At 39.5% G+C, this 19,953-nt stretch overlaps 1 protein-coding gene across 4 annotated transcripts in view; it reads left to right on the plus strand.

The window, feature by feature from the left end:
- The window catches only part of SLIT2 (slit guidance ligand 2), a 314,805-nt gene that overhangs the window by 180,879 nt on the left and 113,973 nt on the right, over positions 1-19,953 (plus strand). For all 4 annotated transcript variants that reach the window (XM_044417691.1, XM_044417694.1, XM_044417692.1 and 1 more), the window contains exon 5: positions 15,610-15,681. In XM_044417691.1, the coding sequence (XP_044273626.1) occupies positions 15,610-15,681 (72 nt within the window). The remainder of the gene's footprint in view (positions 1-15,609; positions 15,682-19,953) is intronic.

Raw genomic sequence — 19,953 nt, forward strand, 5'->3', positions numbered from 1 at the left:
CATTACTTCGGCCAGACACCAGTTCAGGACAGCCACTGCCTCATCTGGATTAGTTGAAAAGAAGAGGTAGAGTTGGGTGTCATCCGCATACTAATGACTCCACAGCCCAAACCTCCTGATGACCTCTCCCAGTGGTTTCATGCAGATGTTAAATAGCAAGGGGGACCAAATGGAGCCCTGCAATACTCCATGGCAAAGTTGGCATGGCACAAAATCAAAGTCCCCCGACACCACCTTCTGGAATCGGCCGGCAAGGTAGGAGTGGAACCACTGCCAAGCAGTGCCTCCTACTCCCAGTCCCAACAGCCTATCCAGAAGGATACCATGGTCGGTGGTATCGAAAGCCGCTGAGAGGTTCAGGAGAACCAACAGGGATGCACTCTCCCTGCACAGGTCATCATACAGGGCGACCAAGGCAGATTCAGTACCGTAACTGGGTCTGAAACCGGACTGAAATGGGTCCAGATAATCAGTTTCATCCAAGAGTGCCTGGAGTTGTCCCGCCACCACCCGCTCCAACATCTTGCCCTAACGGAATGTTGGTCACCAGTCTATAATTGGTGGCTATCTCTGGATCCAGGGATGCCTTCTTTAGGACAGGCCTGATCACCGCCTCCTTTAAAGAAGTGGGGATCCAGCCCTCCCTCAGTGGGGCGTTACTAACCTCCTGGATCAAGAACCAATGCCGTGTTTGGCTTTGGTAAGTAACCTTGGAGGGCAAGGGTCAAGTAAGCAGGTGGTTGGACGTACTTGTCCAAGCACCTTGTCCACATCATCAGGCCTCATTAACTGAAAGTCATCCAATAAAGCTAGACCAGACAGAGTTCTGGACACCTTCCCTAGAGGAACTGTATCAACTGTGGAGTACAGCTTGTGACGAATCTGAGCAATTTTCTCCTTAAGAAGCCAGGCAAAGTCGTCACAGTGGGCAATTGATGGTGGCACAAGATTTTTTTTAGGGCCTGGATGTATTAGCCCATGTACCACTCTGAAAAGCTCCACCGAACAGCACTGTGAGGAGGCAATGGAAGTGGAGAAGAATTTCTTCTTCGCCCTCACCCCCACAGCATAGGCTTGATAGTGAGCACATAAGCGTGTTCAGTCAGATTCATCCTGTGATTTCCTCCACCTGTGCTCTAGTTGTCTCCCAACCCACTTCATCACCCATAATTCAGATGTATACTATGGAGATGCAGGCTCTGCCTGGCCGGAGAGGAAGCTTAGGAATGATTGTGTCAATAGCTCTGGCCATTTCCCCATTCCACAGCAAAACCAGAGCATCAACAGGAGCGCCAGCTTTATCAACCGGAAAATCCTCCAGAGCCCTCAGGAATCCATCTGGATCCACCCGGCTCCAAGGGCGGACCATCGTAACAAGGTCCACACCCTTAAAGTGGGAAAGGCCAGTTTCAAGCTCAAACCTCACGAGGAAGTGATCTGACCATAACAAGGGAGTCAGACACAAGTTCTTCACTTCCAGATCACCCTCTTCCTGCCCCGTTGAGAAAACCAGGTCCAGAGTGTGACTTCGTTCATGGGTTGGGCCAATGACATGTTGAGACAGCCCCATGGCCATCATGGAAGCCATGAAGTCCTGAGCCACCCTGGTCAGAACAGTCTCGGCATGGAGATTCAAGTCCCCCAGGACCAGCATCCTGGGGGTCTTCAACACCAGGTCCAAGACAATCTCTGTCAGCTCAGGCTGGAAGTCTGATAGGCAGAAGGGTGCACGGTACACCAATAGAATCCCTAATCTGTCTTGGTCACCACCCGCCAGGTATAAGCACTCTAGGCCTGGTCTCGAGGGGACAGGAAGCCCCGTGAGGGAAATAGCTGCTCGATGAACCAGACCAACCCCTCTCCCCTCCCCTCAGGGCATGGCTGGTGCTGGATTAGATACCCAGGCAGACACAGCTCAGAGAGGGCTACAACCCCACCCCCTCGTGCCTAGATCTCTGTAATGCGAGCCAGGTCGGCTCCCTCATCCACTATTAGATCATGGATGAGGGATGTTTTATTGTGGACCGCCCTGGCATTTAGCAGCAGCACCGTCAGGCCCAAGGGGTGGTTGATAGTTACCCGGAACCTTCCGGTTGGGGGAATAAACAGAAGAGGGGACAGATACCAACCCTCTGTTCCCTTTTGCCTTTAGGTTCACCTTCTAGTTGGAGGACCCTTCAGGGTGCAATGGCTAACAACATTCAAAAGAATTCTGGCTTACCATTTGTGAGCAAACATGTTGATGTATTCTAATCTCTCTTGCTTGGTTTTTCCTACTAGCAGAATTGGCTTCAGCAGTGAGGAGTTCACCAGAAACTAAAAATATGGTTTTACATTCTAATCTGGCTCCTGGCTTGTTGCTCTTAAATGGACTAGGAATTGTAAACCAACTTCTAATCCTGGCTTACATTGTGACTGGTGAGTAACAACCAGAAGTCCTGGATCAAATGTAATGCTAGCTTTTTTCTTCCTGGTGACTCCTAGTTATTGAAGCTTCTGCCACTCATGGGAATAGCTAAGCAGGAGCAATGTAGCAGAGGGCATCACCATACTTACATTTGATTGCTAAGTATGTAAGCCGTCCTGAGGCTTTTGCAATAGGACAGCATATAAATATCACAAATAAATAAAGTCAAGATTCTCTGGAATTTTAATATCACAAATGAAGGAAGGAAGGAAGGAAGGAAGGAAGGAAGGAAGGAAGGAAAGATTCTCTGGAATTTTGTCTGACTATAGCCAGTGAGGAGTTATCCTAATTTTAAACAGCAGAAACTTTTTAATAAAAACAGAACTTTCCTGATTGATCACACCAAGATCCATCTAGTCTGATTTTCTAGAAGTAGCTAATCATATTCCTCTGCAAAGCATATAAGTAAAATCTGGAAGTGATCAGAAAAGAACATAAGTGCCTTACTCCATTGGACTCTCCCATTCTCATGGGGGTAACTGACTTCAGCTGCATTCAAGGAAGAAGAAGGAGCTAGGGAGACAGGAGCAGGCCAACAAGAACACCAGGGCCTGCTTCAGTTGCACTTCCTCTGTCAGGAGTAAAAAGAGATATATATCTCTGTGTCTGTGTATTTCCCCTTTTTTCTCCTTCCGCCTTTTCCTTGTACGCCATGTCCTTCCAGAGTACTCCCCCATTTTGGGGGGCTGGGGGAGTAGAATAACATTTTTTCATATAAATAAAATTTCTCCTGTAAGCACTGTGTACTTCAAGAGTTTTTATTCATGGGGCTTCTATTTAACCATTTCATGCCATAGTTGTTGATAGAATCCTTTCCTTTAACTGATCTCATAAAAGCCACCAACAAATTTCCTGGTAGTGAATTCCACAACCTAATGATATAAATACCAGTATTTTGGAAACATAGATTTACTTCATAGCAAGCATTTGTTTAGAATACTGTGCACATTTTTCTTACAGCTCCAGTAGAAAAAGAATTTGGTTTTTTAAAAACTGGTTTTGATCAATAAAGGAGCCTACCATGGCCTGGAGAAGATCAGACTTTTAGGGCACAATTCTGGGGAGATGCCCACAACCCTCTGCAGGCAGAAGATTATGGGCATCTAATAAAGGGCAGGAAGAATGCAGAGGTGGCATTTACCTCCATTCTCCCTCCATCCTACAGAGCAGCTAGACAACTAATTAAGGAGACTGAGATACTGCTTGTATCTTGGTGACACCAGTCTCTTCTCCCCTCTACCCCAGAACGTCACTAAACCACTTCTCTGAGCTTGCTTTTATTCTCAGCCTTAGTGAGGCAAGGCAACATGGTTCTTTCTGTACCAGGGGAGTAGGAAGCTCCACTCGTGGAGTCCCAGTATTAGAGCTAGCACTCTGCAAAAATCCTATGTACTAGATATGTCTATTGACTATAGGATCATTCTCTAGACACACCTAGCAGCCATAGGATTGCTTTACTCAGCATTCCCAAATCTTATGCTCTGCATGAATAGTTACTCTCAATTTTAGAAGTTGGAAGTTAACTAATGAAGGTAAAATGCCCTTCTCAGAACATGATTTCTGGAACTCAAGTAGAGTATATGTGAGGACTTGATGTTCTTCCATTTTATCTTTATAATTACCAATTGTTATGCTGAACCATTGTCGACTTTTATAATAGGAATGGCGAATCTGCTCAGGAAATTAATTTCCTATAATGAATAATATTTTCTGTCTGCTTAATATTATGCTGCACCTTTGTAGCAAATTACTGTAAGTGCATTTTTGGATACATTGCAGGATGGAATTGATTCTTGTCTTGAGAATTGCTAATTCGATGCTTTAGTTTATTCCAAGATTAAATATGAGCCTTTAAATAAATAAAGGGATTTGTATTCTTCTATGAGCTTTGCAAATCTCCAAAGCTTCAGAACTGGATTTAGGATTCTGTACTGTAGTTTCTGTGGTATTGCAATGGCACTACCTCCCTAGAATGTTGCTGGGAAAAGAGTACACTGCATAGCTCCCTTTGGGATCAGTGATGTGGGAGTGCCAGAAAATTTTAAGCAGGAAAGTTCTCAAAAAATTTTGTAGCTAGGGTCAATTGCTTCAGGAAAAAAATCAGTTTGCACTGGGAAATGTTCAGTTTGCATTAGAAAATCACTGAATGTGATTTAATGCAGCATGTTTACTAACTACAAGTAAAATGAACAACAAAGCTAGAGAGAAAGTATTTGACATAAAATATTTGAGGTAAAAATTAAATCATGCTTAAATGTTATAGAAAATTTTATTGAAATAGCATGTACTTCGCTTACATTGTTTAAATGTAAGAAATAAATAAACGATAACTGAAAACATCACACTAATTCAACTGTCTCCAATCTGGTTTCCACCAGATGTTTTGGAACTCCCAGCAAACTTCAGTCAGCAGTGGGAAATGTAGTCCAATACATCTGGAGGGCACCTGGTTGAGGAGGGCTGTTCTGAAAAACTTTAGCAACCCAAATAACTGCATGATAAGCCAATGACTACTAGTTCAGCAGAGTTCAGTTGTTTTCCACTAAGTTGTCAGGGTGCCTTCAGTTCTGTTGTCACTAATTAGTTCCATTTCACTTATGTGTATTTTAGTGAGAGATATGTATACTTACTCACTGGGATAATCACCTGAAAAACATTACTCATAACTTTGAAACTGTCCTGCTTGCCTACTATTGTATTTGCAGTTGGTACCCATGCATTGTTACTTATGCATTTATGAAATGGAAAATTCCTGCAGAGAAATAGTGCTCTGAGCGGGAAAAAAAATTTTGGGAAAGTTTTCTGTGCCACATCATTTTTTCCATTTGATACTGAGTAAAGCCCATGCAACGATGTTGCTTGGACACTCTGAATGCTGACCATCTCCTAAAACTTACTTTATCATTCAGACCCTGAAGACCTTGACAGCCTTCTCTTTGTCCTGCTGGCACACATGGTTCTTACACAAAACTGTATGTACCATGTAGTAATTGTCTTTGTGCATAAAGATCTGTATTTTTATGATTGAACACTAACAGTAGAAGAGGAGCACAAGTGAGCTGGAAAAGAAGACTAGAATGGAGGAATGGGTATGACTAAAACTCCCATGGGTTTTTTGCCTCAACTTCCATAGTTAGCTTCAAAGTCTACAATGCTACATCTCTTCTGCTTAGAGGAAAATGAATGGTCAAAACAGACATGAATTTAAATTGATATCTAGCAATTACTCCTTTTAAAATGTTTGAATAGGTCCAGTGGGCCAAGTGAAGTCTTCAAGGTCTACTATTCACCCATGTTAGTTTGGGCCTCCCATGACTATTCTAAAGTAAGACTAAAAAGACACACTTCTATATACAGATTTAAAGCAACTTCTGCTTTGCTACCTGTGTGCTGAAGGATCTTGTACTTTACTGTAAGTTTGCACTTCTTTTCCTAATTCTCTATCCTCCACGCTTCCACCCACACAATATTTGAGAACCAGAAACCTACAAGGGACAGCTTTAGTGAGCAAATATGATCAGTTGGGATTGAGACTGCAAAGGAGACTTTTTGCCTGGTTCCAGAGGTAGTCAAGATTTACCTAGGGATAAACCAGAGTGTTGTTTCTGTTCGGAATCCATGTAAACATATCCCCTTTTCAGCCCGATTGCAAGCAGTAGTATTGCTTTTCAGCTTTTTTTGTAAATTCCCAAATGTGTGGTTTTGTTCAGAAATGTGTTTTTTTGTTAAATTAAGCATTTTCTCACTTTAGTCAGTGGAGTAAAGTGTGGACTTTTGAAAAATGTGAACAGAATTGTGTGCTCTTCCCATTTGAAATGCCTACTTTTCACATTTGAGCAACTGAAAAACAGGTCAAAAACAGGAGTGTGCCCAAATGAGCTTCAAAATGAATTGCGCCAAGCTTAAAAATTTCTGGCTCTTTCTTTCTACATTTAAATTTGAGCATGACAAAGTGGAACAGTCCTGTACAGGAAATACACTTCCACTGGTGTAACTAAAGACTTGTGCTATAGCTGTTAAAGAGCTTGGATAGGATCAGGTTGCCAGTATGATGAAAAATGCAAATAGTATAAAATAGTAGATATGTTTCAGACAAATTATCTGCAATGTTTGTGCATGTGCACATGTCTCAAAAGTAAACAGCATTGCAACCAGATAGCTTCTGAATCTTAGATGCAAATAGTTGGGATTAATGAATTAATTGAATAATTGGTGATTGATTAAAATGTCTTCAATTTCATGCCACGTGGTCAGCCTCAAAGTTAATCAGCCTCAGAGAATAGCCTGAGTAGGTCTCCAGTGTAATCTAGATAGGAATGAATGAAAAAGCAGTAGAGGAGAAAGAAATTGAAGGGGGCTACCAGAAATGATTTAAAAAAAAATCAGAATAAATGAAACAAACAAACAATTTCCTCTACACTTCCCTATAGTTGAAGGGACTCCATACCTGTAATATCTCTAGTAGTTCTGTACCACTGCCTTGTTTATGAGGAACTCTGGCTACACAGACATTCATGGAAGGTGTAAGGATAATTTTCTTATGATGTCTAAATACAGTGAAACATGAATTCAGCATTTCTTCATCTGTCAAAGTTTTGTTTTTGTTTTTTAACTCGCAGTTTGAATGTGTGCACATATAAAATGTACACGGGTTCTTGGACTCAGCTTCCGTCAGAGTCTCTTCTCCTCAGCTCATTCCTCATCCATTGAGGATGTCCATATTAGGAGGGGGAAGGTGCATGCTTCAGCTCTTTCCAGCTCCTAGACAGCCCATCCTTGCTTTGTTTACCTACCTACTGGCTCTACCGATAGCATTACCATGGCAATCGTTGGGTAAGTGGCAGGAGTTCCAGGCTCCGAAATGAGTAGTGGCTGCAGGATGATGATCTATGTTGGGAATGAGGGTGGCAGTTCTTCTTGGTGCACGCTCGCAAGTCACACCAATCTGCATTCCTAGACTGGGGATGAAGTGGGGCTGGGAGGCAGAGGGACCTTGAGAATGTGAGGCTCAAGGCTTGAGATGATAGGAGTGCCCTTATTTCAGGGCCGCTCTCCCAAGTTGCACAGGTTTCAGGTGTGGGCATGGGAGAGGAGTTCTCACACAAATCTGATATGACTTTTGACGCCATGGTGCGGTGACGGGAAAGGAGGGAATGCCAGGTAGAGGATAGGCATATAGCATAGAGGTGGGCTCACTTCCAAATGGGCCCTTCAGAAGGGATCAGGTCCATCATTGGCTAGAGAAATGGAACTATGCATAGATTCAAATATGTTTATACTTTAACATAAAAAGAAAAAAATGTGGGGGGCTGACCCAGCAGGTCCAGTGTTCTTGATGACTGATGTTGTTTTTAGTTTTTCTTCTTCTTTTTTTGTTAGGTTTATTAAGAATATTAGGGATAAAACTTACTCAAAAGGAATGCTGTTTTACTGGAACTAGAAATAAATCCTCACTGATGCAAAAAAAAAAAAAAAGGATCAGGTCCAGATGTACTAAAAAAGTGGACTTCTGGAAGTAGTTCTTTAGACTGGGTTTGACAAACAGCCCTGGGCATGCACAAAAATACATTCTGTGAGTGTTGCATTTGTTGAGTATCCTGTGGTGAATAAAGAGATTTTCTTTGCAAAGAAATGGAAACACTTGGCTCAAAACAGTCCAGAAAGGAAGAAAACAGAAAACAGAATCCAAGATGAGGCCAACAATAAAGAATTATTGAAATATATCATAAGCAGGAAACCAGCTAGAAAAGGAGTTTGTTCATTGGATGATAATGCTATTAAAGGCATACTAAAGCAGGATAGCATAATTGCAGAGAAGCTGATTGAATTCTTTTCATCTGTTTTCACTGCAGAAGCTATAGGACAGATATGTGCCTGAATGGATATTTTCAGGAAGTGATTTGGAGTTACTAAATGATGTAGTAAAGGCTGCAAATTTGAATGGCCTGAAAAAAGAATTGGATGACTTCATAGATGCAACAATGGCCAAAAAACTATATGCTACATCCAATATCAAAGGGGGTATTCACCAGCTGCTGTGAAATTTGAGTGTGAGGATGCTGCTGTACTTACGTCCTGTTTGTGAGTTTTTTTGTAGGCTACTGTGCAGCCACTATGTGAACAGAATGCTGGACTAGTTCTTTCTGATCCAGCATGGTTCTTATGTTCTATGCTGAATAGATTGATGCAGACATAAAACTGTTTGCCCCTTTTACTTTTTTTTTCAGATAAGCATCTGCCATTCATTCTTGTTAGCAAAATTTCTAATTTAAGGCACTGATGGAATGGGAAAGGGAGCAAACTTAAACATTTCCCAGTTTATATTGAAAACTGGCTGATGATTTTGTGTAGGAAAGGTGTTTGGATATAAATTATTTTAATCTTAAATTCAGTTAAAGAAAGTGTAGTTAACTGAGTTGGGATATTCATCTTCATGCAGATTTAAACACAACACTGTGTGCATTTGAAACAAAGTATAAAATCTTCAGGAAATGGAAAGAGAAAAAAACTTAATTAAAGGTTCATTTCAATGTATGTTTGTTTAGATAGAAATAAATTTCCAGCATTACACAGACAGCCATGCATGGAATGGCGCAGGTAGATGGACATCTTTTGGACCAGTAATTCTTTCAGGTCTATGTTGGGAGGACATAGTTTAAACCACCCAACAGTCCCAGACTTGTCCATCCTGGTCTAAGTAATGTTGTCTTCTCCCTTCCCAAGTATCCAGAATCAAGTCCTGTGCCCGGAGTTTTCCTTTGTACCTGGCATTCATCATCAGCTCTTCCTGAGATGTTCTATTTCCAGATGAAGGGAAGAGTTTAACTGTATCATTCACTTCTGTGTTCTGAGGTTTACTCAGGAAGGGAATAAACAAGTTATTGCTGAACATGTTTAGATAAAATGCACTGTCCATCAGAATGTGGGCAACCCTTAAATGGTGGAATTCAGTAAAGAATGTGATCAAGTGTTCAGACTGAATTAGTTCTCAGTGTTACTGTTCCATTAGTGCTGATAGATACCTGTTTCTCCTGGCAATAACTTGATGGCATTTTAGTAGGAATGTAGGAATTGTTGCATTTTATTAATTTGTGTTCAAAGCTTGTAGCTTTAGCTGTCCTCTTTGCACCCACATTTCCATCTCATAGCTTTAAAAATAAGAACACACTGTTCCTTCCACATGTAGTAGTTTCTGTAAAGTATCGTATGCCATTATAGATTTATGATACAACTGATCATACTCTTAAGAGAGGTTAAACCATGGAGGAAAAATAAAATTACTGGTAATTAAATTTAGAGGCAGGTTTGCCTTCTGTAGAAAATTTATTGCCTTAACATAAATGATGGTTTAGCTATACAGGAAAAAAAGAAACCTGATCCAAGAGAATTGCGTGGTATAGGTATTGCACATAGCACTTCCCATTTATACAATTAAAATAATAGCACTCTGTGCTTTGTGGAATAAATGGCATATTCAACTGGAAGTCTTCTGAGGAATAAAACAGCCGCAATGCAGAACTGGCATGATTTGCAAAGGGCTGGTACATTATATGTGATTCTCGAATATGCTCCACATAAGTTTTAATAAAAAATACAGAAATGTGCAGTGCATCTTCAATTGGAACTTTCTTACATAAGTACAGAATATAGCATTCTGATTTAAAATGCAGCTATTGATTCGCCTAAATAGGTATGCTCACTAAATCTTGTATAAGATCCAGTAATTCTTCTATTTTATGTACAGGTTGTTCTAATATGCACTTGTTTGTAAGCCATCATGATTGCTACACAGAAGCAATACATACTTTGTTCTTTGTGCATAATAATAGCATAAATTCATAACAACATCATCAATCCAAATACAAAGTACTTTCTGATGCAAAAATGTTTGTCTTTGTATAATCTATATTTATTCACTAATTTGCTAAGAAATCTTATAAAATCTTTCACAATTCAGTTTCTCTATAGGAGGCTGTTCTATATTTGTACAAAAATAGTCTTGTTTAATTAGTCTTGAAGGGAAAACATGTCACTATAAAACAAAACCAAATAAATAATTCCAATTTGACTTGGGTAGATTAGTCATATTCTGGTCAGTTTTGTAAAGCAGAACTGGAAACTTGCTTTCCCTGTGATTGGCCTATACTCATCAGGCCCACAAACTTGGGAAATGCTAAACACTCAGGGGCCAGTTTAGATGATCACCACAGCTCACCTTGGCTTATTTATGCAATGGGTTATGGTGAATGTCATTAATTTCTTTATTCTTTCTTAGATTTATATCCTACCTTTTTCTTTTTTAAAGAACTCAAAGCAGCTTACATCATTCTCATCCTCCTGCTGGCAGATTATTTGAATCTTTAAGTTTCAGCAGATGATTTGTTATGACATCTGAACCTGGATGGTAGAGACTTTTAACACCACACTTAACCTTCCAACAGACTGTGGTTTATATGAGGTTTAACTCTCAAACCATAACAGCACCTTGTGTTAAAGATTCCAGATGGCCACTAACATGCACTTCAACCCCGCCCACCATGACTGGAGGTTAGGGAGGGTAGCAGTAATCATATGACCCTGATAATTTTCACAACATTTTCCTATTTGTTCTGCATAAGATTGGTGACTTACTTTATGTTGGTGACTTGGGAGTCATTGTAGTAACTTGAGAGGCCTCATACTAAGGTGAAGGAGCCTAGACTATAAGGCCAAAGCATGCCATGATTGCCCCAGTTTCTGGGAAGGGTGATGGCAAGCATGATTAATAGACTCATTCTCCATTAATGTGAGCTTCTCTTGTTGTTGTTGTTGTTAGTCACGAAGTCGTGTCTGATCCATCGCGACCCCATGGACAACATTCCTCCAGGCCTTCCTGTCCTCCACCATCGCCCGGAGTCCACTTAAGCTCACACCAACTGCTTCATTGACTCCATCTAACCACCTCATCCTCTGCCATCCCCTTCTTCTTTTGCCATCTATTGTTCTCAGCATTAGGCTCTTCTTCAGGGGATCCTTTCTTCTCATTAGGTGGCCAAAGTATTTGAGTTTCATCTTCAGTATCTGGCCTTCTAAAGAGCAGTCAGGGTTGATCTCCTCTAGAACTGACTGGTTTGATCACCTTGTGGTCCAAGGGACTCGTAGGAGTCTCCTCCAACACCACAATTCAAAGGCCTCAATTCTTCAGCGCTCAGCCTTCCTTATGATCCAACTTTCATCATCATTATTGTTGCAATAGAATTATTTATGCAAGTAAACATCCTAGTGGTGACATAAGGAATGGCATTGAAGTGGCTTTCAGATTAATGGTGTAATGTCAGAAAGGGAACTTGATCATAAGTAGGAAAGGGAGCAGTCTTTTGGTGTCAGAACAAGGAAAAGGTTGTGCTGCTTAGCTACAAGGGTGTTTTCTTTCTCTACAATCACTGAAGTGGTTGTAGACATATATATATAATACATCCACTACAAATGTTGTGAGCTTAACTGGACTCCGGGGGATGGTGGAGAACAGGAAGGTCTGGAGGAGTGTTGTGCATGGGATCGCAATGGGTCGGACATGACTTTGCAACTAACAACAACTGCAAATGTAAATACATTTCAGAAGCTAGTGCTAATCACAACCATAGACTATGAATGTGCAAGGCTCTTGGTTTTCTGTTGTTATTATTTCCATTTCAGTCTTTCCTGAAGTTGAAGAGATCACTACCAAAAAAAGATTATTTATCTATTATCTTTATACAGCAAATGGGAGGTCAACGAACCAGCTTCAGATCTTGATTTTTCTCTATTTTTGTTTCTCTGTCTTTCTACGGGTACTGGCAAGAGGTCAAATTAAACTTAAAGTGGGAGATACAGAATTGAATCTCCCAATATATGTTTCATTATATCAAATCACAGTTTTCCCATACTGTGCCTGTTTTGCCCCTAAGTCCCTTGAAATAAATGCTCAGCATAGAGAGAAGCAACCAATATTAATGAAACTTGAACCCCAAACTTCAGATGGAGTCCAACACAACAGTCTTTCTTCTCCTCTAGACAGCAGCTTTTAACAGTCAAGCTTGAGGGATTAGGGGAATTCCTTACAATTCTTTGTTGCAGCTGGAAAGATTCTCCCTCTTGGTCTCATCCATTCTGAATGCCTCAGCAAGAGAGAGGCAGGAGGCATGCTGTGGAGTTCATTCTTTGTAGAGTCAAAAGCTAATTAAACACAACTGTTGGTTGAACTGATGACACCTGTTTTACCTCAAGATTTTTCTACCATTCTCTAACTTTACAGGGTCTTCTTTTAGTGAAGTGATAAGGTCTTCTGCATTTATAGAAATGATCACATTGCTATACAGATAGATAGATAGATAGATAGATAGATAGATAGATAGATAGATAGATAGCTTTAACAATCCCTTCTAGGTTAATAAGCCTCATTCTGAAGAGGTAAATTAATTTCCTGTGTGACAGATAATATCACAAAGTTGATCTTTTTTTTTTTTTGGTTGCAAAGCCTACTTAAAGCTCTGACTTAAATGCTGAATGTCTTTATTAATTATGGCTGAAGTTGGTGCTCTTTCTGGAATGACCTACAAGGGATAAGTAGCAGTGCCTTCAGCATTATGAATAATACTTTTCAGGACAGAAAGACAAAGAAGCCAGTAGCAACACTTTATTTGTAAAAAATGCATGTGTGTATGACACAGATTTATTTGTTTTTACTAAAATGCAAAGATTAACATGCACGGGAGTTAATCTGTGTAAATAAACACTTTGGCAAACCACTTTACCTTCTCATGTTTTTCCACCAATTTTTTTGTGACTAGTGCCTTACTATTGACTTTCCTTCATTTAAAAAGAGGATAGGCTACTTTGTGGAAGGTCAGCCTGTTGATAACTAGTAATCCATTACTGTTAAATGGAACTTCCAGGTTCAGGTTCCGTGTGAGGTCTGTTGGCTTTGTTTGCTGGTGGACTCTCCCGAATATTTTTCTGGCTGGCTACTTCTTATTCCCTAGGCACACTCCAGCATGACCTCAAGGACAAAGCCACCACAGAGGTTTCTGTGATAGCTGGGAAGGACTGGGAGGCATGCTTGCATTTTCCTTTTGAAGGTTGAAGCCCTGTTTGTAGCCTTGTAGTCCTGTGGCCCTTGGGACACTCTTCCCAGGATCATTGGATTGCTCTTCTTGATCAAAAGATGATTTGAGCCTTCAGTTCTTTTTTTCACCACTAGAATTATACTACATTTAAAGGTAGATAATTTAAATTAATGAGCTCATGTGATAGATTCACTGGCAAAATTCTGCTACTTTTTTTAAAGCATTAAAAAACTAAATTATCTTGTGTGAGTTGGCAAAAAGTGGTATAGAAGTGCAGTTAATATTACGTTGTGCATGTATGTATTTTAAACTACCCTTTCACCCAAGTTCTATAACTGTCAGAGTTCTACTCAGTTCATTGAGCTCCATTTCCACTTAACTCTTATACAATTGCATCATTCGCATATTGATCCAAAGTATTATTGCAAGTGAACGTCTGGTGGGCACTATCATTGGATACAGTATAAAAATGAATCTTTAAATTCAAATTAGTTTAATGTAATAGTTTCATCCAAACACATTACACTTAAAGTATTGTTCTATTTGCACAGCTGCTTTAAATACTATAGGAATTAAATTACATCACTTTTCTGTTCTGTGACTATCCATGTACTTCTGCAGAATCATTGAACAGCAGAGTTGGAAGGGGCCAATAATGTGCAAATGTGCAAATCCCTGCTCAGTGCAGGACTCGGAGTTAGTTCATTTTTTGTATAATAAAGAAAAATCACTAATAGTGCAAAGACATAGTCTAGACCAGTGGTTTTCACGGGAGATCTCCAGTCCATGGGACATTTCTTGCTGGTCCATGGGAAAGGTACATCCTGCTAGCCACATAATGGTGTGGGGGCTGGCTGTGCTCCACCACCTCTTCCTCAGTTGTCACCACATTTGCGGGGAGTTTGCCAGTGCCACTGGTGGGGTCCAGACATGGCAGATTTTGGTATTTTGTTCTTTTGTTGGTGTTTTTTGTTTCTCAGTTTCTAGTTGTTCATTTGTTCTCTCTCTCTCTCTCTCTCTCTCTCTCTCTCTCTCTCTCTCTCTCTCTCATTTGATTGTGTTTGGAAACTAATACACAAAATACTGCATTATGTGCTTTTTTTTTCTGCCTGGTCTCCGAGGTGGTTTTCCTGTTTTTGCCAGTCCCCAGCTGTGGAAAGGCTGAAAAAGCCATCGGATTTTTCAGAGTCACAGCTCAGAACTTGGGAACTTGCAGCAAACTTGGAGCTAGAACTCTGAACTTGGAGTGTCTTCCAGCTCCCGTGCAGCTGGTGTGGAAAGGACCATGCCAGCTGCAGCTCTTGCAAGGGCAACCTCAGAAATGGGCATTGTGGGCTGTTGTGGAAGGGGAGCAAACAAACTATACCAACATACAAAGTTTCTGTCAGTGCCTTGCCCTTCTTGCCTATTCCAAGGCTGAACACTTAGATGGATTAAATCAGCTGGCTGTTTTGTATGGCAGGAGTGCAGAGGCAACCTTTGCTTCTGCATTCCTCCTGCCATTCATAAGATGCCCATAATCCTCTGAGTTCAGAGGTTTATGTGCAACCTTATTAGATTGCATCCTAAAGTAACATTTTCTTCTTCCTTTATCTTGCTTTGAAATATATGGATGTGATATGGTTACTGAAGTATATGCCTACCACTGACACTCTAGCAATTTTATTCTTAATCTGTTTTAAAACCTTTTCCTCTCCTTTGTTTACTACGACTTCTTTAATAATGTAGACATTATAAACTTTGAATACGTCTTTGAATACTAGCATTTGAGCATACAAACTATGTCCATTCTTTAACAGGCATTGGTTCTAGCTAATGGTTAACTTGAATGATGCTTATCAACTTTTAATTTTAAAGAAACAGTTCATTGCTATGAAGCTTAACAATGTTTTTTAAACAAGTGATTGCTTCTTTGTGCTTGATAGCAAGTCATTTATTTTAAAGAAGTATGTATAATTTAGATTGTTGAGTGAATTACAGTGATTTGTATTAACTTGAAATATAAGAAAATCCTTTATAAAAGATCCCTTATACTTAACTATTGTCTTTTTTTTTAAGGGACCTCAGTGAAAATCAGATTCATGCTATTCCAAGGAAGGCATTCCGAGGAGCTGTAGACATTAAAAATTTGTAAGTATTTCAATTGACTTTTATTATGAAGTTAAGAATATATAATACAGTGTCTTCAGTATCTTATCTACAGTAATTTATCTACAGTATAATAACTATACGGTACATATATTTGTTATATGTATATACAGACACACCATTAATAAAGAAGACAACAGTGTCTTCAATTATCCAGACCAGGAAACAATGGTTGCAAGATTTGAAACAATTTCAAAATGTGGATTAAGATACTGACTTGTTCCTGACAATCATAATTTCTCAGTTCAGTCAAAATACAGAACTTTGTTGATTGAAACCTTCTTGACGTCCTATGGTATGGTGGGGACAGAAGTAGTAATACAAAGATTAAGCTGGGGTTTTTTTGGGGGGGGGTGGAGCTTGTGCATAACTACACTTATTTCAACAAGATGTTGAAGAAAATAATTTATTTACATAGCATGCCCATTTTCTGTTATTTAACTTGATTTGAATTCCCATTTCCTATTATTATAGAATACTTTTATACTTGTTGCCTGAATAAGGAGTTTCTTTGATGTTTGAGAACACTTGCTTGTTTTTTGTTTGCATTTTTTTTGAGATGGAATTGGCATGGCTTTCATTTTTTCCTCTCCATCGTTGTTATCAACACAACCACCACTATTATTTATTATTATCATCATCAGCAAAATGTTATATGTGCCTTTCCACAAAGGTATCAAAGTGTTGAACATAAAATGCATTGACATAAAACCAACACTAAATATAACAATAAAAACAAAACAGTACAACTTGGTTAGCAATAAAACTGCACACTTTGCTCTGTTTTATATACTGTAGGTGGCTGGGTTGAATTTCAGGAAAAGCCTGTGTACCAGTATGACTTTTAAGATGTCTGAGCATCAGAATCATGTGGTCCTGTTGAATATCACCTGGAAAATATTTTGCAGGGTTGGTGATGCAACATTAAATGCTTTACTGTAAAGGATCTTGAGGTGATGACCTTTGCCAGGCAGTAGTTCAGCTTCTCATGTGTGTGAGGCAGTTTGAAGGATATCTGAATGTTGTTGCAGCTGTGCCTGGTACTACTGCTTTCATTGAAATTGGCTGCCCAGAAAACCAACTTGAATATTTTAAGTAACCTTCAATTTCCAACTTGACTATTTTAAGTAACCTTTCTCTCTATTGTGACTGCTAAAGTTTGTTTTGAGTTGATTCATGTTTCATCATAAAGTCTATTAATTTCATATGTAATGATACAACATTTAGATCAACGATTTCATAGAGTTTATATAAGCTCATAAATCAGTGCACAGTTTCACAGACTAGGTGAAGTTCCAGTTAGAATGGTCTGTTCCCACACACTGGTCTGATAGTTTACGGATGATCTTAAGGAAATTTCATATTAGCATGACTCCTGTTATAGCTCTAGTCAGTCTCTGGCATGTAGAGATGACTTGGGCAGTAAACATGAACATTCCCAATACCCTCTTGCACTGGGCAGGGTCTATCAGGTTCCCTGATTTATAGGGAAGTTGGGGGCTTTGGGGCAGGTAAGCCATTGGCTTGAATCCAAGTGGTTTAACCCTGTGGAACCCAGATGAGAGCGGATGAGCATCAAGCTCTAAGGCAGCAAAGACACAGTCACACCCACATCATACCATTCAACAGAGTACTTCTAGGCAGTTCAAGATCTTTTCAAAATATTTTCCAGATGATATGAACAGGCCCTGTGACCTTATTGCAGAACAGTCCAAGAATAAATATCTATCATGACCTGGACACCTCAAATTTAGTTTGTGTATGTATCCAACAACCATCTAGTGCCTATTTTGTTAGATGAATTTCAGTTGCTGTTTCTAAGAGCGTGGACAGATGCTTGACAGAGTGTGACCTACCAGCAGTGTTCTCCTATTGACCACTGACATAGCAAGAGAGGGATTGACTGCTGGGTCCAGGAGATAATGAATGTCTCATTATGGTTGCCCTGGCCGCCTTGAAAGACATGATGATGAGGCTCAATTTAATTACATCTTGTTGCTATATAGATACAGATATAAATGAAATAAGTAGTTACAGGATAAACAAAACTGCAGATTGATTTTTCATTCTACTTTAATATGTGGTAGAATTTCTTTATATATGAGATGAATTTTCACATATTTTACACAATGTAAAATTGTGGGATGTGGACCCAGTCTATAAATAGAAAGCTGAAGATATCCAACTTACCATTGTTGATAACGTAAGAATTTATGAGGTACCTAGGTTCTTCATAGGTCATTCCCTTAAACATTAGCTTGACTTCACACAGTAATTTGGTGAGGAGAATTTAGCTATAACTGCCATGCAGAAGTATTTCCAAAAGCCCCATTAAACTGAGTATTATGGGAGAAAAGTATGAGACAGCAAAGAAAGGCATGAAAGAGATCCAAGAGTTTTCAGTGGAATAGAAAAAGATCCTTACAATGTTTTGTGCACTCCAGCTGATGGTCAATGGTATGAGGAAGTGGGGTGAATATTTTTCCCTGCACAATCCTTGAGGAAAGCTATTAGCTTTTTTCTGATACTTTGTAATGATTAAAGGAGATTCTCTAAGTCTAATATTTAAAAAGCAGATCGGATCCAAGAAGCATAACTTCCTTAGGTAATGAGAAATCCTTATAATAGTTCTCATATGAAATGACACATTACTGTACTTTGCTGTGTTACTCAAAGAAAATTAAACTCCTGTAAGGAAGACTAGTATAAGTCTTTCTCAGGCTTTATCCAGCAAGTATTTAAAAAGAACAGGAAGAATAATCTAATATCCAAGTTTATTATATGTATATATAGTAATTGGGTGGGAAAGTAGATAAATATTTAACGGATAATTGCAGTAGTTCAAAAGAGCAGAGGGAACCTTGATAGCTAGACTGAACTTGCTTCTTTCTCCTGTAAGAGTAATGGTTCTGAGGGCAAATGCTTGCTTGTGCTCGTGTACATGCGCACGCGCGCGCGCGCGCGCGCGCTCTCTCTCTCTCTCTCTCTCTCTCTCTCTCTCTCTCTCTCTCACACACACACACACACACACACACACACACACACACACACACACACACAGCTGAGGTTAGAACATATAATTGTTGCAGAATCCCAGTCGTGGGTTTTCCTAGAGAAAAGCAACTTCTACAGAGTGATTTGGAGTGGAGTAGCAAGGAAAATAGGGTCCCAAATGCAGGCTCCTTGCCACTTACTGATAAGAAATGGAGTTTCCATTGCATATTTCCCTATAGGTGTGAATGTGGTCTGGAACAGAGGATAAAATGTTAAATCTCACCTGGGAAGATGTGAGCTCAGATGTTTCCTCAGGTGTAAGGTGACCTTAGAGAAATTTCAAAAGTAATAGTAAACCTTGTTCTTTCATGCATCTTTATATCCACTTTTCGAGCCAAAAGGTGATCCAGGGTGGATCACAATTAAAAACATAAAAATAATACAGAATAGTGGCCATCTGATATAATTCATAAATGTAAGTAGCTGTCAAAACTATATATCAACAAGCTACCATATTCTTTGATGAATTAAGATAAAATTGGTGAATCTAAACTAGTTTGTACAAAATGCATATATATTCTGAATGTAATTTTGCATTTTATACTAACGTAAATCATTGTATTTTAAACTTACTGTCCTAATTGCAGGAAAAATCTGCTACCATTATGTCTTCTGCCGCTCTCTGGGTGGTCTTTTGGGCACCTCATGTGTTGTAGGTACCTGGACTTCTGTTTCAAGGTCCAGCCCTAGTTCTAGCACAGTGATCATTCTGTACGTTGCAAGAAGGTACTCCTATATGACATTTTACATATGCAGATCTCTATGGATAGAAATTCAGGACAGTTTTTCCTGAATTTTATGATTCCTGCAGAGAAGAAGATGTATGTATAGATTGTTTGAGTACAAGTTAGCAAAGTGAAAGGGTTTTAAAAAAATAAATCAAAGTGCTGTATTCTCAGATCTGTTCTGATCTCCAACCCGCAGAAACAGTGAATTGTACTCTGGCAGATTACTTCAGAAAGACTTGCTGGTCTATCACTCAACTGTTTTCTCCCTTGGAATTCAGTTTCTTCATCTTCTCCATTCTTCATAACACAACAGGTTGTTTCTGCAGTTTTCGTTGCTACTGCTGCTATTCTTCTTGTTTTATTCTTTGTATAGCTGAAAAATCTTCAACAGTCACAAGCTTACTTCCAAATAATACTTCTACAAATCTAAGAAAATCTTAATTTTACTAGTCTTGCAAGAATGCATATCATT

Source organism: Varanus komodoensis, unplaced genomic scaffold (assembly GCF_004798865.1).
Source record: "Varanus komodoensis strain SLA01 unplaced genomic scaffold, ASM479886v1 scaffold9, whole genome shotgun sequence".
In the NCBI taxonomy this organism is placed as follows: Eukaryota; Metazoa; Chordata; class Lepidosauria; order Squamata; family Varanidae; genus Varanus; species Varanus komodoensis.